At 46.6% G+C, this 26,441-nt stretch overlaps 1 protein-coding gene and 1 long non-coding RNA gene across 4 annotated transcripts in view; one reads left to right on the forward strand and one right to left on the reverse strand.

Moving 5' to 3' along the window:
- Positions 1–4,948, forward strand: part of LOC146337818 (uncharacterized) — a 14,906-nt gene extending 9,958 nt beyond the window's left edge. For both annotated transcript variants that reach the window (XR_014785107.1, XR_014785108.1), the window contains exon 3: positions 3,514–4,948. This is a non-coding gene — a long non-coding RNA (uncharacterized LOC146337818). The remainder of the gene's footprint in view (positions 1–3,513) is intronic.
- Positions 1–15,318, reverse strand: part of LOC146337819 (protein NKG7-like) — a 16,426-nt gene extending 1,108 nt beyond the window's left edge. The window contains exons 1-5 of one of the 2 annotated variants that reach the window (XM_084815314.1): positions 15,235–15,318; positions 13,084–13,198; positions 7,151–7,379; positions 2,171–2,317; positions 1,009–1,134 (exon numbers count right to left, since the gene is read on the reverse strand). In XM_084815314.1, coding sequence (XP_084671440.1) covers positions 1,009–1,134; positions 2,171–2,317; positions 7,151–7,331 — 454 coding nt within the window. In that variant the 5' untranslated portion in view covers positions 7,332–7,379; positions 13,084–13,198; positions 15,235–15,318. The remainder of the gene's footprint in view (positions 1–1,008; positions 1,135–2,170; positions 2,318–7,150; positions 7,380–13,083; positions 13,199–15,234) is intronic. The other variant, XR_014785105.1, reaches the window with a different exon arrangement.
- Between the last annotated feature and the right edge of the window lie 11,123 nt (positions 15,319–26,441).

Genomic DNA, 26,441 nt, shown 5'->3' on the forward strand with positions numbered 1-26,441 from the left:
GGCACTCATGGACCCAGTTGCTGAGTGACCCACACCTCGGAAAGCGCCTGGCAGCGAGCAGTCCACCATCATAGAGAGCCACCATTTTGTGCATAAAGGGGAGATTTATGCAACATTACAGATGTGAATGGAGCATTCACGCCTGTAACATTGTGGAAATGGCCCCTATGGCAACCAATTATGCAACATGACCTTCCCAGAACAGCCTGAGCTACCACTGCTGAGCAAAAGGGTGGATTGCTAAGAGGGCAGACTGCCCTGTGGCTTCGTCAGGCACTTGCCAGGCCATCCAGAAGCTTGTGAGGAGCTATGAACAGGGCTGGCTAGGCAAGCACCCAATGAAGCCTGGCACAGGTGAGTCCATCCATCCCTACCTGAAGCCTACAGTGGTACATTTGGAGAATGACTCCAGAATAGAGCTTTGTGCAAATGGAGTCATGAAATTCTTCATCCTGGAAGTAGATACAGATATGGGTGGGGAGGATGGAGCCACACATACCATTTCACTGAATTCTCCTTGGAGCTGGGCTCATTGCTAGCAATGGCAATACAATAGCTTCTTTCTTTTTTCCTAAGTTCTTGGTTGTTGTTGTTTTAATGCTATTGGAAGTGGTGTCAGCAGCAGCAGCTGCCTGAGCAGCTTAGGCACCATTTTGAGACCTCCACAATGCCATGACCCTAGCATTGTTCTGCAACATCATGGGAGAAATGGCTGCCAGCACAAAATGATGGTGGAGAATATTCAGAGAAACCTTTGCAAAGTGGCCAAAATTTTCCAGAGAGGTGAGATAAAGAGAGAAATCTCAGCACTACTCCACACATTCAGGAAAATCATGAGGTGGTCATCTCTAACAGATTTGTAATAAAAAGGACTGAGATATACCACAAAGGTCCAGTAAGAATGTGTGTGTGTGTGTGTGTGTGTGTGTGTGTGTGTGTTGGGAGGGCGAAGGTCTGAGAACTCTGTGTGTTGAGAGTTGTTCTCATTCCTGTTCTGCACATACTCACCAGTTAACAGGAAGAGGAGTGCCGAAGCCCAGCCCACACCAAGAGACCAATCATACGAAGTCCTCTGCTCATAGTGTGCAATGTGCACTCCTGTGAAGGTGGCCATGGCAATCAGGGCACAAATACCTAGGAGCAAAATAGACGGTGTATTAACACCCCTTTGGGGAACCATGCACTGCTGCAGAACTCCCCTCCACATTTCATCACAGAGGGGAGCTGCTGGGATGTGTGTTGAACGTCAGATATTTGCAGGAGACAGATTGGGCTTTAGAGAGTGTGAAGGAGACGAGGGTTGCAAGGTGGTAGGCCCTCGCCAGGCCCATGTGTGGCTGAGCTCCAATCCAGGCCTGGAGGATGTATTCTCCCATTTATGGTCCTGAGATCAGTTATTCAGACAGACAGAAGCGCTTTGTTGACCAAGCATGAAAGTGCTTTGAAGACCAGTAGAGATGTATGCGAAATTCATTTCAGTTCATTTTTCATCAGGATTTAGCCAGTTCACAGGTTCCGGACTGAATATGGCCTTGAATGCAGCCTTCAGTTGAAGTCCGTACATTTCCGAGCTTGCAGTGTGATTCGCAGACCAAAGAAAAATGCATTAGACAGCTTGCGCAAATTTGAAAAATGTGTGTGAAAAAATGCGTACTTTTGAAAAATGGTCACAAGTACTGTACGTCTTAATCAATGGGAGAAGAATGGGTACATTACAAAGGCATGCACAGTTCTTGTGAACATCTGGAAAAACATCCATGAAAATGTGCATGGATTTTCATGGGAAAAGAAAAAAAGCAAAGCTCACCATCTGATGTGGATTTGATTCAGAACGAGATTCGGAATACTTCAATGAACTCATGTCTTGCTCATGCGCACATCCCTCAAGACAGGCTCCTAATACCTATACTGTGCCTGGCTGATCCGCAAGACTTCATGCTCCTTGCCAAGTGCAGGATGGATGATGTGCTCCCCTCCCCCTCTCCTTTCCTTTCTGGCAGCCAAGCAGGAGCCAAGCGGGAACAATCAGACTTGTGCACCACCAGACCTACCTGTTCACTCCATTCCTGAATGTGTGACATCTGAACATGGCTTAATGGATAAGAGACTGCATAGAAGCATTTCAAATGACCTTTTAATCAAAGAAATATGAAACCTTTAAATATAATACCTTCTATAAAGCTGCCTAGAATTACAATCAAGGTCATGGTTTTGAAGTCAACACACGGGCAGCAACATGAGAAGCAAAAGCTGAAGAAGGAGACAGCACCAGCAATGGCAGCTATCAGCATGAAAGCTCTGGTGGCATGAATGTAGCCTGCAGGAAGCCAACAGAGAGGGGTGGGTTTGGTAGGGAAGGGGACAATGGTCACCATTATGAAGGTCTCACTGAATATTTCCTCCCATCCCATTTAATCCCAATATTATCATTCAAAGACACCCAATCCCCCTCACTTGGCCTAAAGGTAGGGCTGGCCCTGTGTCCTCATCATTGTCAAGGTATCATTGAATAGCTGCCTCCAGACTTCATCCCAGTATTGCCATGAAAACATTCTACCGTACCACCTATTGCCATCACCAGCAGGTAGGGGTGGACGCAGGTAGGGGTAAGTCCCTTACCTGTCGTCGAAGGACGTTCGCGGTGGGGGGGAGGTGCTTCACTGCTCCCCCCGCGAAGTTCAGGCCGGGGGGGAGGCTTCCCGCCTCGCCCCGGCCGAAATTCAGGCCGGGGGGGAGGCTTCCCGCCTCGCCCCGGCTGAAATTCAGGCCGGGGAGGAGGCTTCCCGCCTCGCGCTGCCGCGAACACAAAAGTTTTTTTTTTTTTTAACGCCCCCTGATAGGCTACGTGACGATTCACGTAGCCTATCATGGCTGACTTTGCAAATCTAGCCATGATAGGCTACGTGAATCGTCACGTAGCCTATCAGGGGGCGTGTTTTTTTTTCTTTGATTGCAATGGTGGTGGCGGCAGCCGGTCGAAAGACCAGCTGCCGCTCCCGCCCCGCTCGAACACCCGCCGAACCGCCGGCCGGACCCGCCACCGGGAGGGACATTCGGTGAAGGTAAGTCCCGTCCCGGGGGGGGTGCGGGGGGCGGGGGGGGTTCGGAGGATTTCTCCCCGAAACTTGTTCGGGGGGCCGAACACGTTGGCGCTCGGCCCCCCGAAGTTTCAGGGAGAAATTCTCCGCCAACCCTACCAGCAGGATCACCCTGTCGGATGACTAAGGATATATGGATTTTGTTTAATTCGCTTTGTCTGTGTTTTGTGGAATGTCAGGCAACTTTTGTTCCATCATCATTCACTCACTGACAGAAGCAGATATCACCCGCCCACAAACAACGCAGCTCATTCACAGGAATGGATTCTTTGACAGAAGTGGATTTCATTTCACTCATCAACAGTCAGGAGTGGATTCCCCTCCTCCCCATCACTTTCTGAAAATGCAACAACAATATCCACTACAATTTATGTAACTTTTGCTGCTGCATAACATTTTGTCTTTTTTTTTTCAGATCAGTCAGCATGCAATCAATAAGCAAAGCGGCGCACAAGTAAAGCGTGATACACAGATGAGGCTGAAGAGAGATAGGAGATGTACGTATAAAACCTTGTGTGTGTGTATTAAAAGTGGCATATACGTTTGTGTATTTTTCAGTAACTTTCATATTTTCACACTACTAAATGTACCTATAAGTCTGGAAAGTTTTTTTTAAAAAGGGCCCACAACTTCACACAATCCATGCGACTCAGAAAATGCCATTCCCCTGTGGAATTCCCATGACAAATTCATAGAAATCAGATTCAGATCTGAATCCATTCGAGATTTCTCTGACATCCCTAGAGATGACTCCACATTCACCTCCATGTAAATACATATAGGGTGACTTCCTATGTCATGCTAGGCCACCAGAAATTAGCCATGGCGGGCTGGTGCTTTGCTCATTACTCCTGACAGACGATTGGGTGCACCGTGGCTTGCCATGGCTTGTTTCGACCTCAGTCCTCCCGCCCACTCCCGACACATATCTCAAGTGCCTCAGGGGCAGAAATCCTAGTTTCCTCTTTCCTTATGTCAGCACCCTTTCTGCGATTGGTTTGCTGGGGTTGCTGACTCATGGGGGAACTCCCCCCTCCCACATCAGATCACCAAATGCCTACACTTCTCTGAGCCTTATTAACACATTTGAAAACTTTATTTAAAAACATTTTATTTGGGGTCTTTTGCAAGTTCGCAAGAGCACAAGATTGTCTGTCCTCTATTTACCCGGCACACCAATTTCCCCCGCCTTGTCAACATGCTTGTCAATGTCATCCTCCATTTCAGTGCTTGGTTTGCTAATGAACACATCATTCAAAGGCTGCTTCATGAAAGAAATTACAAAGAAATCACACTCGCCAAAAAAGTGAGCCAGCTGCTCTCAAGTCCCAGCCCCCCATCATGCTTGTTTCTTCCTTCCACTGGTCCCTTTTTTAGCTGTCAAATATGCATATGGGTTACAGAGCAGTGATAGGGATTGGTAAGATACACAAATTTCACAGGAGAGCAGGGAGTGAGGGGGATTGGTAAACGTATGCAAATACCAAGGCAGAGCAGTAAAGTGGAAGGGGAAATTATGCAAATTTCATAGAAACTGACTTCTGAATTGGCAAGACCCCCCAAAAACATATGCCAACACAAACAGCGCTTTATTGTGGATGGTGTCTGTTCTTCTCAATGGTTTGTAGCACGGGGTGAACGGCACTGACAAGGAATGTGGGAGGATGGCAAGATCACAAGGCACAGCAAGGGTTTTTGCTGCTTTTGCTGGGAAGGCCTCTAACTGTTCCCAACAACCCTAGATGAAGTCACCCTACTGGGTTCGGATCTCACAAGAACCCACCCAGAAAAGAAGCAACCCTAGACAACCCAACAACAAGCCATGGCTTCTCCGGGTGGCTTGTTCATGGAAAAAAAAACACAATGAAAAAAACAAGCTGCTCTGGGTTCAGATATAATGACAAGCTACCCTGAAATAACCCATGATGAGAACCCACCATGGCATATCATGTTGTGCGAACCATGTCACAGATTGGCTGTCCGCTCCTCCCCTCCTGCCACCAGTGCAATGCCATCCCAGTCACCTGACCCTCAGCAAGCCACCTGGACATAGCTTAGTGACTCTGGAGTGGTGGCTTCAGCTGCCCATTCACGCCATGCTCCTAGTGGCTGCCTCCTCTCTCCTCTGCTGTGACAAGCAGGTCCCCAGGCCAATGCATGACAAGCCCATTGAAGGAACAGGTGAGAGAAGCCATGGCTGCCTTGTCTCCTGTTTTACTGGGAGAGTCGAAGGTCTCTGTCTAGTGTCTCCATTCCGAGGACTCTACCTCCCCAACTTTTTAAAGTGGTAGAGGCACCCAAGGTGGGCCTGAACTACTTTTTGCCACAACATTGGGAAAATCTTGTAGGGGAATCCTGTCTACTTTTTCTGGACTAAAGCAAATCTGTTTTTAAGTGGACTCTCATTTTTTTTTTATCAACCGGTCAATGAAAATATCAGTTATGATTAGCTCATCCTAATGGTTTAAAAAGGGTTCAGTTTTACTCTATTTACACCTTCATACCTCATCTGAGCTAACGACATCCCTAGGTCATTTTGCCTCCCATTAAAACTGATGCACGACAAATACTCTTCTAAGTAAAATGATGTGCAATAAAAATGCGCAGTAAAACTCAACTTCAAACAAGACAACCATAAACAAATGGATAGCAGAATTTCTCCCTTCTGACAGGTCATTTGTTTTTAAGATGTGCAAAACTTCTTCACCACATTTTCATTGTCCAAGTGACATCTCAATGGCAGCATCTCAAGGAGATGATAGGCATAGAAAGATGGTTCTCGAAAATGCAGTCTTCCCTTCTTGTGCTGGTCCAGATCATGCTGCTCACCTCCGGCTGAGAGCCGAGGGCTGAGATCAACCTGTGGGATGACTAAGGATGTACAGATTTTGTTTAATCCGCTCTGTCTGTGTTTTGTGGACTGTCAGACATCTTTCATTCTGCCATTCCCCATTAATTTTAAAAAATGCATATTCCCACAGAAATGCAACAGCAGCGTTGGATGTATTCTAAGATACATACTCAGTTGGATTGACAGGGGATACTCAAACGTTAGACCTGCAATGCTGCAACTAGGTAGACCCTGGACGTAAGGTTCTTATGGGGGCGGGGGCTTCATGCAGCCTTCTGTATTTCTTCAGGTCTGCAGCACACAACTAACATTTCTCTTCCACCACCAACTTTTAATCGGGTACTAAAAAGGGTTAACAAAGAGTAAAGATGGCTGATTTAATCTGGGGGAGGTCTACAAGAAGAGCCCCTAGAAGGTCCCAGACTCATAACCAGCTTTATAATCCAGACTCTTGACCCCTGGGTGAGAAGACTGTGAAGCTTGATTCTATGCTAAATGATGTTATTTCACTAACTGAGACTCTGAGTTTTTTCAGGGCTGTCTTTGAAGAAGGGGAAAAATGCAGCTGTCTTTACAAGCGGTTTCACAGAGCATGCTCAAGGCTACAGCGTGCTGGCAGAGTGTCTAAGTGAGATGAATAGCAGAGCTGAGCATGCTCAGATGCCTACTGAGAGGAGGAAAAGTACTGTTTTGACATCTAATGGTGTACATCTGCCACCATTCCATTCTTTGCAACAGTGTCTTCATTCCACATATGATAGAATGCTTGCTAACGCCACCCAAAAACAAAACCCAATAACTTCTGAATTGTGTATTTTAAACTCACACAAATCATGGCACCATCATGGCTGGAAGAATACAATGGAGTTGCAGCTGCTATGCTGATGTCCTCACCGTCCACTCTCTGGGTGGTCATCCCCCCCGCCCCTGGCTGCACCACTCTATGCCAGTCAAGAACCCAGTGTGTACAACAGGGCTTCTTAGGCAGGATGGCCAATGCAGAAAGAGTTTCCTGAAGGCAGAGGCTTTGAAAGTGCCTGGAATATGCAACAGCAGGGGATTATCTTTGATCACATAGGATGATCAGAGGGTTGACCCATCAACAGTAGATTCTACAACAGAATCATTAAGACATGAGGAAGAACTTAGTGTCTTGCTGACTGCAGCACCTCTAGTTGTCATTTCCCAGGCTGGATCTTACCTTCCACATCCATTCCAAGTGGGACACATTGGGAATCCCATTTGCAAATGTTCCACAAGCCCATGTGGAACCTGTCAACTCCCCAGTAATCTGTGGCCAGGGCAATGAGGAGGAGCATCAAGTTGATGAAGGAGATGACCGCAGCTGTTATCTGCAGGCAGAGGCAGACCATGGTGGGCATTTGTCAGGTCTCTCAGTCCCTGAACAGCACAGTTGAGATGAGATGCACCTGAGGGAAGAGAGGGACGTTCACCTTATGCCACATGATCAGCTGCTGCTTATGTTGGGGGGTTCTTTGCCCTTCTTAAGTGCTGCCACCCACTAGTGGCCACAGGGAGAGGAACACCCAGCCTGTGTGATGCAGCCACCCCAAGCTGCCCATGCACAGTGGGCTGTAACAGATGGTGAAGATGTACTACAGGCAGATGCACAGCAGAAACCTTGCTGGATTGGCAGCACCTGAACTGTTGCACCCCCTTTGCACTCCCCTTCCCTTGATAAGTCACACTGTACCCAGACATGGCACTGTTTAGCAGTCCTAAGGTGGTGCAGGTGACGATTGATCCTCTAACCTTTAAGCCTGCTAAAATGGGGTGGGCTAAAGGGCTGCCCCAATGTGCCTTTCATTGCAGAATTTGGACAGAAGTAGTCCTATAACACAGTCCTCCCATAGCTTTGTTGTCTTCTGTCACCTGCATAATCTCCCCAAATTTCAGCCACTAGCCATTTACTGTTTCATTTCTGGGGGTAAACCCAGACACAGGTGTAACAGAAACACGGAAGAACATTATATATCCAAAAGTCAGTGGTGCACGGAATTCCCCTGCCCATGTGTACAGTGGCATTGTGCCTGTTTGTTGACCTGATGGGTGGGTAGCTATGCTAGTTCCCAGGGTTAAGCCTGTTGATGCTGTGCTCGAGCTGGTAGATAAGGCAATTGCATCATGTCAAGGCCAGCTGAGAGCAGAAATGAGAGCTCTCTGTGTTGGGCTGCCTGCCTGCCAGCCAGCCAGTTGCTGAGGCTGCTTGTTTTCCAGTCTACAAGAATGTATGAAGTCCTCGGACCATGTCCAGAATGGGAGAGGTCACGGTGATAGTATATGATGCCTTGGGACCATCCGAAGACAGAACCTTTCTGCAGCCCATTTCTAAACAAGTGCTGCAGGCCAGGCCATCATAGGGTTATGTTTGCTGCTGATCTTATCTTGACAAGATGTCTGGTTTCCTAGTAGCTGAAGGAATGTATGCTTTATACCAGGGGTTTCCAACATGGCACCCACGGGTGCTATGTTTTCCACAGTCACCTGCAATGGTGCCCATGAATGGGTCCCCAACACGCTCCCTGTGGGCACTGGAAGTGTTTATTGTTGTTTTAATTATTTTTAATTTTTATTTTTTCCCATCTTTTTAAGATACATACACGGATACAGTCAGGGCCAGAAATATTGGAACAAGGATAACTGTTTTAGCAGTTGGCCTCTGTACACCACCACATTGAAGTTGAAAGGAAACACACCCAAATGGGAGCCAAGTTAGGACTTTCAGCTGTAATTCAAGGGGTTTGACAAAAGTGGGGCACTAATTAACCATTCAGGAAGGACAGCCAGTGGCATACACACACACCCATTGTTGGTGGCTCATAAGTAATGGAACGACTGGCTGACAAGCAGCTGCATGGCCAGGTGTGGCCTGTTTCCTAGGTACCCCATGACCAATCAAGCAGATAAAAGGCCTGGAGGTGGTTCTGAGTGTTACATTTGCATTTGGTAGCTGTTCACTGGAACCCCCAACATGAGGTCCAAAGAGGTGTCCATGCGAGAGAAGGAGGCCATCATTAGGCTAAGGAAACAACATAAACCCATCAGAGAGATAGCAAAAACAGTGGGAGTGGCCAACACAACAGTTTGGAACATCCTGAACAAGAAGGAAATAACTGGCAAGCTCAGCAACAGCAAAAGGCCTGGAAGACCACGGAAGACAACTAAAGTGGATGACCGCAGAATTCTGCTCAGGGTGAAGAGGAAGGAACCCTTTCACAACATCTAGCCAGCCCAGGTCAAGAATGCTCTTGAGGAGGTAGGCATGTCATTGCCAACATCTACAGTCAAGAGACGGCTTTATGAAGGTAAATACAGAGGCTTCACAACAAGGTGCAAACCACTGGTAACGCTCAAGAACAGACAGGCCAGATTAGCCTTTGCCAGCAAACACCTAAAAAAGCGTGCCCAGCTCTGGAATAAGATTCTTTGGACTGATGAAACCAAGATTAACTTGTACCAGAATGATGGGAAGAGAAAAGTATGGAGAAGGAAAGGAACAGCTCATGATACAAAGCATGCCACATCATCTGTCAAACATGGTGAAGGCAGTGTTATGGCATGGGCATGTATGGCTGCCAATGGAACCGGGTTACTGGTGTTTATTGATGACCTGACTGCTGATAAAAGCAGCAGGATGAATTCTGAAGCATATAGGGCTATACTTTTTGCTCAGTTTAGCCAAATGCTGCCAAACTGATAGGACACCACTTCATATTGCAGATGGATAATGACCCAAAACAGACAGCAAAAGCTACCCAAGAGTTTCTGAAGGCAAAGAAGTGGGATGTTCTTCAATGGCCAAGTCAGTCACCTGATGTCAACCCAATAGAGCATGCTTTGCACTTACTGAAGACAAGACTGAAGGCAGAAAGACCCACAAACAAGCAGCAGCTGAAGGCAGCTGCAGTAAAGGCCTGGCAAAGCATCTCGAGGGAGGAAACTCAGCATTTGGTCATGTCCATGGGTTCCAGACTTCAGACAGTCATGGACTGCAAAGGATTTTCATCCAGGTATTAAAGGCGATCCTTAAGTTTGAAATGATGTTGGTTTGTTCCATTACTTACGATGAGCCACCAATGATGGGTGTGTGTGTATGCCATTGGCTGTACTTCCTGAATGGTTAGTGCCCACTTTTGTCAAACCCTTGCATTACAGCTGAAAGTCCTGACTTCGCTCCCATCTGCGTGTGTTTCCTTTCAACTTCAATGTGGTGGTGTACAGAGGCCAACTGCCAAAACAGTTATCCTTGTTCCAATATTTCTGGCCCTGACTGTATGTATGAAATGCATACAGCTTTCTAGGAATTATATATGGGGTTCAGCAAAAGCAGACCAAATCTACAAATAACTGTGCATTTGAAGGTGCCGTCTATATGCCGCCCATTTCAATATTGATAGAACTGTAAGGTCCTCAAACCATTGCATTATAGGAGGTGAATGTTCATTCTTCCAATATTGTAATTTCAGACTTTTCACTGTTAAAAGGGTGTAGAGAATCCATTCACGCTGACCATTTGTTGATTTCCATGAATCAGGTAAAGAATTTAAAAGAGTATGTCCAAAACAGCATGTACTGTTCCACTACAAAATTTATCTGTGTAATAACCTCCTTCCAAAAAGAAGCAACTACTGGACATTACCAGAGCATATGCTTAAAAAAAGCATTAGCTGTATTGCACCACCACCAATTAGCCTAATTGGACGATCACTTATTAAAGAGACATTGTGGTGTCCAATAGACACAAAACAGAAGTTTTTGCTGCATAAGACACAGCCTAAGATCCCTAAACACATCAGGTAGACCCCAAAGTGTAGATCCACTGATTAGGCATTTTGTGGTGGTGCCCACAGTCTGAAATTCCAAAATGGGCCCATGGGTCCAAAAAGATTGGGAAGCCCTGCTTTATGCTTTGAATGTATTATCTTGCTTTTTCTTGCTTCATTAGCCTATTTTAGCTAAATAAATGTCTGTCAGGGTGGACACTGAGCCCATAGAATCCCAGAGTAGTTCTGATTCTGAGGAAGAGCAGTCGCTCCTGGGAGAGGAGCGCGCTACTCTTTCCCAGGACCAACAGCTGACAGAGATTCTCCCACCAGCATTCCTAGTTTAGTTAGCAGTCCAGGGAGTGACCAAGCACAGATAGCAGACTTGGTGGATGTGCGACGCAGACGCAGAGAGCGGCGCCAGATGGAGGGCGCGGAAAGGAGGCGTAGTGCCCGGTTGGCGCGCAAACAATGGCTGCGCCCAGAGGCTCCAAGGGAAAAGGGGAGGGACTCTCCCTAGTCCTTAAGTTCAGGGGTCTGCCAGTAATTCCCTTTCAAACGGGGACCAACTGTTCCAACTTAGGGCATAGGTACTGTGCTGCTCAGATCTAGTTGCAATTGGTATAGTTGTTAAGTTGTAAAAGAAGAATAAAGCTTTGAAAGGAATTCCTTTGTCTGTGTCTGGACTTGGCTACTGGTTTAGACAGAGAGAGACCTCCAAGGAGCCCTTGACAATGTCTTCCCTTCACCCATTGGTGTGTTCATTGCTTCTGAATATGCAAAAAAGAATCACTGCCTATTGACAAAATAAATGGCAAAGCAGCGGGGCATCAAACATCACAAGAATCTATTGATTTTGCAATTGGGGTACTTTTATGTCTGAAAACCCTGGTAACGCAAATGGGGTATAAAAATATGCCATGGATTATCCAAAGAAAACTGGACTAGGGAGAATGTGTTAAGTACTCTGGATGTCAATAAGTTCACACAAATGATGGGATTTCATTTGGGAACATTTCCTCACCAGAGACAGAAATGTAAAATGTCGTGGAGTAGAGAAGTACCCCGCAACACCAAGAAACATTGGTTTTTAATAAATAATAATAAATACGTTTTACCCAAAGTTTTACCTTGACAGCTTATGATACATATGTCTTGTTGCACCACAGATACATTTCTGATTGCAAGGTGTTATACCACCCCAGAATACCTCAGAAAATGGCTTGGGGTAATAAAAGAGCACAAACACACAATCAGATGTCTATCGTATGAGGTGAAGATAAGAATCCTTATCCTGTCTTATCTTCTCTGGAGATGGTTCTTTAAGGGTGCAATCCTATGGCCACGAGACAGCAGCTAGATGGCCCTAGGATTGTTCGGTTTAATTGTGCTCTGTGGTTGGTTCCAGAAAAACTGCCACCTTCCCCCTGGCTTGTACGCAGTGTGGATCGTCCCTGGGCTCTGCGCTAAGAAGATCAAGGTGGAGTGGGGCAAAAAGGGGCATTCCTGGGGGCAGGGAGGCATGGGAACTCGGAATGGCCAGTACAACACTTCCAGTGCGTCGTCCGGCCTCCCTCCCCTGCCCCCTTGTGGCCCAAAGTCCCCAGCTAGGCAGCCAAAATCAGTTGTCTAGCGGGGAATGCAAGGCAGCCAGACACGGAGGAGAAGATCCCCTCCACACTCCGCCCGCTTTGCATTGGTTAGGCACCTATCCACATAGGATTGCTCCGTAAAGCACTTAGAACAAGCAGGATCAGACCTACAACAAAATATTGCTGTCTGGAATTTTCCAGTCAGAAATTATGTTCCTCAACAAACCCCCACTTTGTGTGGCCAGTGACCACCTGCCTTTGAATCCCCCCCCACCTGCATGCAGACACACACAGACACACACATGAGACATGATTGGCCCTGACCTTGCTTTCATTATGGCATGAAATCAAAATTTTCCTGTTTTCCAGACATCTTACTTTTTACATGATTTTTTAAAAGATTTTTTTTCTTTTTTGTGGTTGGATAGTTTTTATTCCTCTTATCTCATAATGTTACCATTGCTGTTGTATTTTATTTGTCTTTTCATAATGTTCTATACAGAGCATGGGATCCCTCATGGATGAAGGGTGGTTTATGCATTATTCAAATCAATCCATCAATACCTAAATAAAGAAAGAAATCTTGAAACAGTGCATAAAGTTGCAGGCTTTTTAGGGGTTTTTCCCTAAAATGCAGCCCATTCTCTTAGGCTTACCAGCTGATCACCTTGTAACTTTTATAGCAGCTCAAACTGCAAGAATTTCTCTCTCTCTTTTTTTTTTATCAAGTTCTGCCATGATCCCACTAATCTCCTTACCATCAAAAGCTTCGCATGCTGGTCCCTGCCCTCTTTAAGACACAGGAGGAAACCAGGCCTTCCTTCTTCTTCTGGTCACTTGGCAGCCCAACACACCATGTTGGATAGGAAGGAGCTGAAGGTGGGGATGCAAAACAACAGTTGTTAGCAGTTAGTAAAAGAAAGCGGCTTTTGCCCCCCCCCCCCCCCGCTTTAGAATCATAGAATAGTAGGGTTGGAAGGGGCCTACAAGGCCATCGAGTCCAACCCCCTGCTCAATGCAGGAATCCAAGTCAGAGCATCCCTGACAGGTGGCTGTCCAGCCTCGTCTTGAATGCCTCCAGTGTGGGAATAGAACATCTATTCCCACACTGGGAACATTTCTCTGTGCACATCTCTGGGTGGTGGCCAGTGGGCATGATCCAACACAAAGTTCAGCACATTGAAGCCCCTTGATTCCTTGCGTCATTGCCATGGCTAAGGGCATTGTTAGGCCTGGATCCTTGGGGTCCAGACCCCAAATCTCTTTCCTAGGGCCCTGGATCTATTCCCCAGAGCCCTGAGTGCCCCTTGATTCCAATCGGAGTTGTTGTTTTTTAAGAGCTCAATTGCCATGGAGGGGGTGAGTATTATTATTGTTGTTGTTGTTATTATTTCATAGAATCATAGAATAGTAGGGTTGGAAGGGGCCTACAAGGCCATCGAGTCCAGCCCCCTGCTCAATGCTGGAATCCAGGTCAGAGCATCCCTGACAGATGGCTGCCCAGCCTCATAGAATCATCGAATAGTAGGGTTGGAAGGGGCCTACAAGGCCATCGAGTCCAAACCCCTGCTCAGTGCAGGAATCCAAGTCAGAGCATCCCTGACAGATGGCTGTCCAGCCTCGTCTTGAATGCCTCCAGTGTGGGAGAGCCCACTACCTCCCTAGGTAATTGGTTCCATTGTCGTATTGCTCTAACAGTCAGGAAGTTTTTCCTGATGTTCAGCTGGAAATTTCATTTCCTTTTTATACCGACCAGTAGATGAAGCTCTCTGGGTGGTTCACTATATATATATATAGTGAACCGTGAATGGTTTTCAAGGGGGATTGCAGCTGGGGAGGGAAGCTTAGCTCTGCCCTCCCCACATGTTGCAATACCATCACCAAAATCTCTCTTTGCGTGGCAATTAAGCTTAGAAGAAGAAGAAGAAAACATCTGCCATTGGTTTGGAATGATCTTGTGGTTTTTCTCTCCAGGTCCAGCCTCAGAGGTAACATCCCTGACTCTCTCAGGCAGCAACACCACAGCAACAGTGTGCCAGGCGGGTCCAGGAAGACGGTCAGTTGGTCCCACCCCCCCACCCGAAGTTGTAGGATGTCCCAGCTGCCTGCCTCTCCGTGGTCCAAGGTTTAAGGTTCTAATGTGGGGAATGGGGGTGGGGTTGGAGGTTTTCATGGGCAATTGCAGCTGCGGAGGGAAGGTTAACTTTCCCTTCCTCACATATTGCTGTGCCCCCAAACCATTCCCCAAATCTCTCTATCCATGGCAATTTAGCTTGGGGGGGGGGGATAATCTCCCATTGATTTGGGATGACCTTGGGTAGGATGCAAATTAATGGAAGAATGTATTTTTTTGAGATCATTTGGATGAGAAATGAACTGTCTGGCTTTGCCTCCCGTGAAGTTTAAATACCTAATTATTTCAGCACTTACATACATAGATATAAATCAACAGAAACATTTTCATGCAGCTTTGTGTCCCCTGGCCCTGGCCCCAGATCTTTCAGGAGCTTAGCAACACCCCTGGCAGTGGCAGTGGCCGAGATGGCACAGAGAAAGAGATTAGACACAAACGCCTGGAGGGCAGGCCTCTGAACAGCCATCAACCACGCTAGCCAAAGAACCTCCATATTCAGAGGCTGTCCACCTGTGCATCTCAGATTTCTGGCAGAAGCAACCGGAGAGGTCTGTTGTCTTCAGGCCCCGTTTGATGCGCGGAGCTGCTTTCTGCAGTGCAACTGGCCACATAGAAACGAGTAGTGATACTCAGCGCTGTGCCAAAACTTTTGCTGACAATTTGTTCGCCCGTTTGCTGGGAGGGAGGGGAGAGAAGAATGTCTTCCGGGGGTGGGGTGGGGGACGCGTGGAGAATCTCGGTCAAATTCTCTGTGATGGGGTCGTTTGGTGCTTACCTTGTGAGGAGCTGTGGAGGGCAAGGTGCGTGCATGCGGGTTCCTCCTTGACTCACCTTCTCCAGCCGTTCCCAGGCTAGCTGCACATGCTGTCAGCTCACATCGCGCGCTTCCCAGGAGAAAGCAGGGCACGGCAAGACTGTCTGAAGCGTGCCTGAAAGACGACGGATGGATTTAAAGCAACTCCTTCAAAAAGCAAACAACAACAAAAAAGCCACCCCTTTTAAAATAACAATGCCACGCCTCGGAGCCTGGCATCAGGGAATTATTCTCCACCCTCCCTTCCTCAGTGCGGTGGTGGGTGGGTGGGAGCAGTTCAGAAGCAGTTTCAATAGCCAGAGACCTCCTTGCTTTCGAGGCTTGTTCCCGCGGGGCTGAAAAGGGAGACTCCCCTGCCCACCCAGGGAGGGAAAGAAGCCCATCGAAAGCAAGCACCGCGCTGGTGATCGCCAGTGTGATCGGAGCTGCCTTTCTGCTGTGCCGGGGGGAGAGGAGGGAAGGCAACTCCTTGCCCTGCTTTTTGGAGCCGTCCCCTTTTACTGGCAGCCAGGTGAACAGAGAACACGGGTGTCTTCAATGCTTCCCGGGAGATCGCTGCGAGGACGCAGGCCAGTGGTGCAGTCCCCTAATGGCAGCGACTCTAAAGTCCCCCAGGCAAGCACGCTTTCTTCCCAGAGGAGCCCTTGGCTCGAGTTCTCTGCTCCTCTCCCTGGCCTATAGAGCCGGGGCTCTCGCTGCTGTTTCTTGGGCCCTTGCAAAATGGCTTTTCCCAGGGCAAATCATGCGAGAACAGAGAGAAGCAGCAGGCGAGGCGAAGCATCCTCCTCCAAAGCCTCCGTGTCCTTTACCGAGAGCAAGAGGGTGAGGGTGGGGTGGGCAGAGAAGTCCCTGGCCCCCTCCTCCCCACGTCTCTGCTTCCCCCAGCCCGATCTTACTCGAGCCCTTGTGGAAGCAAACTCCACTGAAGTCAAGGGGGATGCCAGGGCGAGATGATCCTTGAATAGCCATGTGGTCACCCCAAGTTGTTCACTGTTCTCAGACTGAAGTTGGGGTCACGTATTTAATTTCTCCCCAACTAAACCAACAACAAAGAAAACCAACCCTCCCTGCAAGTAGAACATCAGCAGAGCAGGAATGGACCATGATAGAACCTTTCTCCTTGAAGGGTTAGGTTTTTCTTTTTTCACCTGCAGGGAGTCTTCCAGTTGTTGTTGTTGTTGTTGTTGTTTAACTTGGGGTAGCATGCAAATAAGGGTGTCATTGCCAACCCAGGACCCCCCAGATGTGCTGGAGTACAATTCCCATCATCCCCAGCCAGCACAGGGCATGATTGCTGGGGGTGCTGGGGGTTGTAGTCCAACACAGCCGGAGGGTGCTTGGTTGGTGAAGGCTGAAATGGGACATTGTTCAGTTGCACGGTTGCACCCAGAAATCGGACAGTCTGCTCTCAAACCCTGGGATTCCAGGGTTTCTGCCACGTGTGTGTAAATGAGGCTGCAGGATATACCTCCAGAGGTATGCCTGCCTCTGTATGCACCACACCAATGACGGCCGATGGGGCTTAAGTGCATCTAGGTGCAGGCTGGTGGATGTGACCATGACCGATATGTTTCTGCTGGCAAGGTTTCCCAGACAGCCGTTGTTATATTTCCCCCTTGATAATGAAACTGTGCTCCAGCCTAGCGAATGCCAGTCTTCCCTTAAAATCTGTGATGGCCATTGGCCATGCTGACTGGGCTGGTGAGAGTTGTACTCCAAAACATCAGATAGGGGAAGTCTGCATTAGACAAATAATGTAGATGATGAAAGTTTCCCTCAGCACCTGGTTTTCTCCTCCCTGGTCAGAATGGAGCATTCCATTCATTCATTCTAAAGCATTCCTGGGAGTTTCGGATTCCCCATTCCTGAGATGTCAGAGGGCCGGCTGTGGAATGCTGATGTAAGCAGTGCGGTGGTGGGTGTCTCTTGTAGGTGCTGCTGATAATCTTGTAGCCTCACCCATCCTCCTTTAACTGGGCCTACGGGGCAGCACCGCTCCCATCTTTGGACACTTCCCTTCTGTTAACACATATGAAGTCATGTTGCATATAATAAAGACAAGTGTGGTGCCCAAAATTGTTTATTTAGGCACAGAGAAGATCTGCCTTGGGAGGGTCTCAAGGAATCACATACTATCCCACTGATCCCTCGCATTCTGGGCATGGTCCCATGATGTCATATGTTCTTGCAGACTGGAAAACAACCAGCATCTTGTCAGGCAGGGAGCCCGACACAGATAGCTCCTGTCTTTGTCCTTGGCTGGCCTTGACATGATGCCAAAGGCCTTATAGAATCATAGAATCATAGAATAGTAGGGTTGGAAGGAGCCTACAAGGCCATTGAGTCCAACCCCCTGCTCAATGCAGGAATCCAAGTCAGAGCATCCCTGACAGATGGCTGTCCAGCCTCGTCTTGAATGCCTCCAGTGTGGGAGAGCCCACCACCTCCCTAGGTCACTGGCTCCATTGTCATATTGTTCTAACAGTCAGGAAGTTTTTCCTGATGTTCAGCCGGAATCTGGCTTCCTGTAACTTGAGCCCATTATTCTGTGTCCTGCACTCTGGGAGGATCAAGAAGAGAACCGGGCCTTCTTCTCTGTGACAACCTTTCAAGTCCTTGAAGAGTGCTATCATATCTCCCCTCAGTCTTCTCTTCTCAAGGCTAAACATGCCCAGTTCTTTCAGTCTCTCTTCATAGGGCTTTGTTTCCAGTCCCCTGATCATCTTTGTTGCCCTCCTCTGAACCTTCTCCAGTTTGTCTTCATCCTTCTTCAAGTGTGGTGCCCAGAACTGGACACAGTACTCCAGAGGAGGCCTAACCAGTGCTGAGTAGAGGGGAACTAGTACTTCCCGGGATTTGGAAGCTATGCTTCTATGAATGCAGCCCCAAAGAGCATTGGCCTTTTTTGCAGCCACATCACATTGTTAGCTCATATTCAGCTTGTGATCGACAACAATTCCAAGATCTTTCTCGCTTGTAGTGTTGTTGAGCCACGTATCCCCCATCTTGTAACTGTGCATTCGGTTTCTTTTTCCTAGGTGCAGAACTTGGCATTTATCCCTATTAAATGTCATTCTGTTGTTTTCTGCCCAGCGCTCCAGTCTATCCAGATCACTTTGAATTTTGTTTCTGTCTTCCAAAGTATTAGCTATCGCGCCCAATTTTGTGTCATCTGCACATTTGATCAGCATTCCCTGCACCTCCTCCTCCAAGTCATTAATAAAAATGTTGAAGAGCACTGAGCCCAGGACTGAGCCCTGCGGTACCCTACTCGTTACCTCTCCTTTCCCCAGTTTGAGAAGGTCCCATTGATAAGCACTCTTTGAGTCCGATTCTGTAGCCAACTGTGGATCCACCGGATCGTTGTTTCGCACGTTGTTATCCACCAGCTTTCACACAGCATCAACAACCTTAAACCTGGGAACCAGAATAGCTTCCCACCCCACCAGGTCAAACAACAGGCACAACGGCACTCTAGACATGGGCAGGGGAATTCCATGCACCACTGTATCTTCGATACACAATGTTCTTCCACTGGGCTAGGCCTTTATGCCATTTAAGCCATTTTAGCAGGATGAAAGATTAGAGGATCACTGCTCACCTGCAAAATCTTAGGGCCACTGAACAATGGCTTGTCTGGGTAAGACATGACTTATCAAGGGAAGGGGAGGGAAGAGAGGCTGCAACAGTTCAGGTGCTGCAGCTGCAGAAATGCCACTGCTGTGCACCTGCCTATAGCACATCTTCACATCTTTTATAGCCCACTGAACGAGGGCAGCTTGGGCAGATGCATGAAACAAACTGGGAGTCCCCCCCCCCACTGGGTGACAACACTTAAGGTGGGCCAGGAAGCCCCTGACACAAGCGGCAGCTGAACTTCCCTCTCTTCCCTCAGGTTCATCTCAGCTGGGCTGTTCTTTGTCTGAGAGACGTGACAATTCCCCACCATGGAATACTGGAGGATTGGTGCTGGCCATCTCTTTCATCAACCTTGTGCTGCTCCTCACTGCCCTGGCCACAGACTACTGAGCAACTGGCCCTTTCCACATGGGCCTGTGGAAGATTTGCAAATGGGGTTCCCAGTGTGTCCCACTTGGAATAGATGTGGATGGTAAGATCCTGCCTGGGAAATGACAACTAGAGACGTGGTGTTCAGACTCAGAAGTACACTGTGTTCTTCCTCACATCTTAATGCTAGCATTCTGGGACAGTAGGTGGGTCAACCCCTTGATCATCCTATGTGACAAAAGATGCTGTGGTTATCACCAGGCTCCTTCAAAGCTTCTGCCTTCAGGGAACTCTTTCTGCATGCCATTGACTGTTTGGCAGAGGAAATCCTGCTATACTTCAGGAATAGTGTCCTTCCCCACTGCAGAGGTTTCTGGGAAGTGCTCTCGCACCCTTCACACACCAGGTTCTTGACAGGCATACAGTGGTACAGCCTGGGGGCGGGAGGAGAGGAGGGAATGACCAACCACAGAGCGGCAGGTGAGAACATCAGGGAAGGAGAAGCAAGCTCCCTTGAAATTCTTACGATCGCAGTGGTGCCATGATTCATGCGAGTATAAAATTCAGAACTGCACATGTTCAGAGGTTGTTGGGTTTTGTTTTGTTTTTGGCAGGGTTAACATACATTCTACCTCATAAGGATGCAGAAGCAGTTGCAAAGCATGGGATGGTGGTTGGTGGGGGAGGAGAAATGTTAGTGGTGTGTTTCACAACTGAATACACAAGGCTGCATGAAGCCCCCCCCTGCCCCCCCCAAAATGTTCTGGGGTTTAAATTATCAAGCTGCACTACTGTAGGCCTAACATTTGCAATGGGGGGGGGGGGTTGTGGCCCTGTCAATCCATGTGAACTGAGTTTGTATCTAAGAACATATCTGACACTTCTGTTGCATCTCTGTGGGGAGATTCTTTTTGTTTGTTTCTAAATTAAATGGGCATAGAAGTGCCCATTTAGTTAAGACTAGTCGCAAAACAACAACAACGAAAGATCTTGCCATTATAGGCCCCCAAATGCTCTTATACAAATAACACTGGATGAGCGAAGAATGTGAAGTTGTGGCTTCCGTGATCCTCATGATGGTGAATTTCAAGCCGATCCAATAGAAATGGTCATGAGCGCAGGAAGTAAAATAGGGCTGAACATTGTCATATTTATCTTTTTATTCCAGTTTTTGAATAGGCCTGTCATATTTTTCTTTCACATTTGGGTGAAAACTACTGGCGTTCTTTGCTCGGCCTTTTTGAGGAAAGAAATCCTACATTGGCTTGGTGAAGTTCTGAGTAGAGTTAAAAGGTCACTGAGGTTTTCCTGACCAAGAAACCTCTACAGTAGCAGCTGCTGGCAAAGCACTAATGCAGTGCATGGTCAGTTCCATTCTGAAGCCAGAATGTTCCCAGCACAGCAGTGCTTTCCATGGGATTCTTTGTAGCTGAGGGAATATAGTGGATTCTGTGTGCAGTTCCTATTCCATTAGTTATGGAATGTCCCTGTCAGGGTGAAACTACACAGATTGGGACCCTGGAAGGGCGGGAGGGAGGGATGTCAGAGAATTTCTCCCCGAATCTCGGGGAGGCCGAAAGGCAACGCATTCAGCTCCCCGAAATTGGCGGTGAAATTCTCCGCCCCCCCCCGCGCCCCCCCCCCCCGGGATGGGACTTACCTCCTGTGAATGTCCCTCCTGGCGGCGGTTCGGCGGGGGCGGCAGCCGGTCTTCCAACCAGCTGCCGCCGCTGCCATTACAAAATAAAGTAAAAAAAAAAACCCGTGATAGGCTACGTAACGATTAATGTAGCCTATCACGGCTAACTTTGGAAATCTAGCCGTGATAGGCTGCGTAAATCGTTACGTAGCCTATCACGGGGTTTTTTTTTTTACTTTATTTTGTAATGGCAGCGGCGGCAGCCGGTCAGAAGACCGGCTGCCACCCCCACCCCCGCCGAACCACTGCCGAACCGCCACCGGGACCCGCCACCGGGAGGGACATTCGCAGGAGGTAAGTCCCATCCTGGGGGGGGGGGAGCGGAGAATTTCACCGCCAATTTCGGGGGCCGAATGCGTTGGCTTTCAGCCTCCCCGAGATTAGGGGAGAAATTCTCTGACATCCCTAAACCTTTCCTAACCTGCGGTATACATTTTTCCTGAGCTTTTATTATGGTGGTTTTGAGTACCCTGCAAACATTTTGAAGTGACTTAGCCTTCTTGAGTCCCCCTTTCAACTTCTTTTTTACCAGTTCCACCATTTTAGAGAACTTTCCTCCTTTGAAATCAAATGTGACTGTGTTGGACTTCCTAGGCATTAGGTCCTGGGCAACTTAGGATTTTTTTAGGGATGTCAGAGAATTCCACCATGGATCTCGGTGAGGCCGAATGCCAGTGCATTCGGCCCCCTGAAATCCATGGCGGAACGAAGCTCACCACCCCACACCCCATGAAATGGGCCCGGAATGGAGCACCTACCTGCTGCCGTCTGTGCTGCATTGCGAATGGCGGCCGCATCTGCGGTGCCATTCGCTTCCTCCATATAGCCGTGATAGGCTACGTAAATACTTACGTAGCCTATCACGGCTAACGCAGGGACGCCATTTGCATTCCTGCAGAAGCCGTGATAGGCTGCGTAAGTATTTACGTAGCCTATCACAGCAAAAGAAAAAAGAAAAAAAGAACGCAAATGGCGTAGTGGCTGCCATTTGCATTCCTTTTTTTTTTTTTGCCGTAATAGGCTACATAAATATTTACGTAACCCATCACGGAAAAAAAAAAAAAAGGAACACAAATGGCGGCCGCCATAGCCGCCGCCATTTGCATTCGCTGTTTGTTTGTTTTTTTGCCGTGATAGGCTACGTAAATATTTACATAGCCTATCATGGCAAAATACAGGGACGCAAATGGCGGCGGCTATGGCAGCTGCCATTTGCGTCCCTGCAGGCTGCCCAGCAGCCGGATGTCCGGCTGTTGGGCTGCCCTGGCCGGCGGCTCCACGGAATCTCCACGGAGCGAAGCCGGCCAGAGAGAATTTTGGGGGGAGGGACGGAGCGCCTCCCCCCCACCGGGAATGTCACCCTTTGAAAAGGTAAGTGACTTTCGTACATCCCTAGATTTCCCCCCCAATTTTTTATTGTGTGTTTTAACAAAACGAAACAAACTGAAAACATAACAAAAGCAAAAAAGAGAAAAAATGCAAATTAAAAAAAATACAACATCATCCTCAGTTTCAAATATTAGTGTTTGAGGAAGAAAGAAAAAAAAAGGGGGAGAAAATAGGTTACACATACATGTCAGTAAAAGCAGACCAAATAACCACATATAAGTCCATCTGCAAGTTATGCCTATATAACAGTATTTCAAATGTTGCTAGTGTTGTTAGGTCTTCAGTCCATTGTGTATAGGTGGTGAGCTTTTATCCTTCCAATATCGTAATATCAATCTTTTAGCAACCAAAAACACGTGAAAAATCCATTTACGCTGCCCATGTGTTAAATTCCAAGAAGCAGGTAAGTAATTTCAGAGAAAAGTTACATCAGTAAATATAAAAGAGCTTTCCAATACAAAATTTATCCATATAATAACTTCCTCCCAAATGGCGGCAACTACTGGGCATTTCCAAAACATATGAATAAGAGAAGCATCGACTGCATTACACCTCCAACAATTGGCTGAATTTGACAAGCCTTTATTAAAGAGACGTTGTAGTGTCCAATAAGCCCAAAGCAAACATTTTTGCTGAATAAGGCATAACTGAAGATTCATAGAGACATCCAATACAGATGCCGACATGGCAGTCCACTGAGTAAACAAAATAGGTCATTCCAATTCCCTGTTCCATTCCTGCTGTAAACCACATGTATCAAATTTGTTTACTGATAATAAGCACTTATAAACATGAATTGTAGGTCAATATATCTGGTCAGCTTCAATAAGTATTTCCAGTAACGAAGGAGACTCCAAAGCAGTAAAAGCAGCAGGACTGAATCTAGATACTAACAAATGTTTCAATTGTAAATACTGCCATTCTGCTGTAGCAGGCAAACCAAATTTATCTCGCAAAGTTTTAAATAGTGAAAACTCATCATCAACACCCATTAATTGATCTAGGGTAAAGAACCTTTTATCTGTTTAGGTCCGCCATAAAACCATTTTCTTTCCAATTCTTAAATCTGGATTTCCCCATAAAGTCAATTTGGCATGGGAAAATGGGTCAAATTGTAATAGGAGTGACATTATACACCACACATCTCTGACTCCCATAACTGTGGGAGGAGCTCTGTCTGCCTTAATGTACCGAGAACCTAATGCTATCCATTTAAATAGAGGCTCCAGACAAGAAGATTCCAGTACTGACCAAGGTGGAAAATCAAATCTGAGTGGAAAAGACCAACCTTTGGTACGTGTCAGCAAATAAGCCCGATGGTATGTAGCTAGATCTGGAAAACCAATCCCACCTTTGTTAATTGGAAGTTGAATCCTTTTCAAAGATATTCTGGGAGAAAAGGAACCCCCAAAGAATTTACGAAACAAAGCATTAAGTTTTTGAAAATATTTGCCAGGTATAAGTATAGGGATCCCACATATAGCATAAATAATTCAAGGTATAGTATTCATATTAAGTGCATTAACATTACCCCATAAACTCAACTTTAAAGATGCCCATGTATCTATATCTCGTGGAATATCATTAATCAACTTATTTAAATTTAACCTAATCATTTGAGATATATCTCTACGGATAATTATTCCCAAGTAAGTAATAGAGTCTGGGCACCGTCGAAATTGCCAGTTGGCTAACACACTAGTGTATATCCTATCTCCAATTGGCATTATTTCTGACTTTAACCAATCAATTGAATAGCCAGACAATTCACCAAAAGTATTAATCAATTTCATCAAAGCTGGAACCAATGACTGGAGTTTTGAGATAACATCAAGAGATCATCAGCATAAAGGCTAATTTTAAATTCTAAACCAAAAATGGACAAATCCATGAATACTACTATTTTGTCTAATAGCACATGCCAGTTCCAAACATAAGTTGAATATCAATGGGGAAAGTGGACAACCTTGTCTGTTGCCCCACCCAAGTAAAAAAAAAGTAAAAAATAAACAGTCATTACTCTCGCTCTTGAAGCTGAGTATAAGATTTTAACCCATTTCAAAACTGCTATAGGAAAACCAAAATTAGTGTGGTAAAAATAAATTTCCAGTGAATAATTTTGTCAAAGGCCTTTTCTGCATCCAAGGAAATGATGGCCTCCTGGTCAGTTCTTTCAGAGTTTAAAGCAACTAGATCAACAACTAATGTAACATTATGAGTCCTCTGTCTGTTTTTAATAAATCCTACCAGGTCCGGTCTAACCAGTGTGGGCATGACTTGTTGCAATCTATCGGCCAAGATTGCTGTTAATATTTTGATATCTACATTAATTAATTATATAGGTCGATAGTTAGCACAATAAGAATGATCCTTGCCAGGCTTAGGAATCACAGTAATATAAGCATCATTTAACAATGAAGAAAGAGAGCCCCACTCAAAAATATGGTTATAGAGGCAATACAACTTCGGGGCGAAAAAACTGGAAAAAAAATTTTTTCGCTCAGTTGTGAATCCATCCAGACCAGGTGATTTCCCAGTGTTCATTTTCATTATTGCATTCATAATTTTCTTTAAATGCAGAGGAGCTAAAAGGATCTGTTATTGTGAAGAATCTAAACATGGGAGATTGATCTGAGGGAAAAACAAAACAAAACTTCCATATCTTACTCTGGTATCTTATTACCAGTAGGGAAGTACGGCTGTGTAAAATCTGCTCTGTCTGTGTTTTGTGGATTGTCAGGTGCCTTTCATTCTGTCGTCGCCCCACAGGCAGATGTGAATATTATTTTTTCAATATGCAGAAAAATACACAAATAATTGCGTAAATATTTATGTAAGTATTTACATAATGTACCTCAGTACGTAATGTTTAGTGTATCGTCCCCCATTCCATTCAACGTTTCCTCAGCAGAAACATATTTTTCTATGTATTTATATGTGTAAATTTCGGGAAAGTAAGAAAATCATCCAGAAATCCACGGACTCCGTGAGGCCTGGGGAGGGGGGTGCTCCGCAGCAGATTCTGCAGATCGGATTCTTAGAAATCCAAGCTCATTTTAATCCATCTCGAATTTCTCCAGCATCACTAATTACCAGTAGTGTAAAGATCAGAATAAAACTTTAAAAACTGTGAGTTTATGTCTGTAGGAGAGGTATATACTTTGCCACTCTCATCTTTAATAGCTGAAATGACATTTTGATGTAGATGCTGTTTAAGACAATGTGCAAGGATCTTACTAGGCCGTTCACCATTTCCCCAATATTCCTGTTGTAGACAGGTCAGAGCAAATTCTGCTTGCTGTGAAAGAATATTATTCAGCTCATGCTTAGTATTCTGTAGTTCTTGATAGTTATGCTGTGGAGGAAGTGGCAAACTGAGTTATTAGAGATTTCAGCTTCTTGTTTAAAAACATCTGTTGAGGGTTTTTTAAGTTTCTTTTGATAAGTAGTGTAAGAAATAATTCGGCTCCATATACAAACTTTACTGGCTTCCCACTCAATGGCACACAAAGCCGCCATACTCTCATTAGTATTAAAATTAGGGGTGGACGAAAGTCACTTACCTGTCCTCGAAGCTTGTTCGCAGTGGGGGGGAGGCGCTTCGCTGCTCCCCCCGCGAAGTTCAGGCCGGGGGGGGAGGCTTCCCGCCTCGCCCGGCCGAAATTCAGGCCGGGGGGAGTCTTCCCGCCTCGCCCGGCCGAAATTCAGGCCGGGGAGGAGGCGCCTCGCCTCGCCCGGCCGCGAACTCAGAAGTTTTTTTTTTTTTAAACGCCCCCATGATAGGCTACGTGACGATTAACGTAGCCTATCACGGCTAGATCTGCAAAGTCAGCCGTGATAGGCTACGTTAATCATCACGTAGCCTATCACGGGTGACTTTAAAAAAAAGCGCGTATGCAAATGGCGGCCCCCATAGGGAGCTGCCATTCGTGTTCCTTATTTCGTCGCCGTAGTCTACGTAAAGATTTACGTAGACTACAGTGACCAAATAAGGAACGCAAATGGCGGCTCCCTATGGGGGCCGCCATTATCCGTACGCGCTTTTTTTTGTTTTTTTTAAGTCACCCGTGAC

The sequence above is a fragment of the Heloderma suspectum genome, chromosome 10 (genome assembly GCF_057233095.1).
Source record: "Heloderma suspectum isolate Gila_16-S chromosome 10, 16-S_ref, whole genome shotgun sequence".
In the NCBI taxonomy this organism is placed as follows: Eukaryota; Metazoa; Chordata; class Lepidosauria; order Squamata; family Helodermatidae; genus Heloderma; species Heloderma suspectum.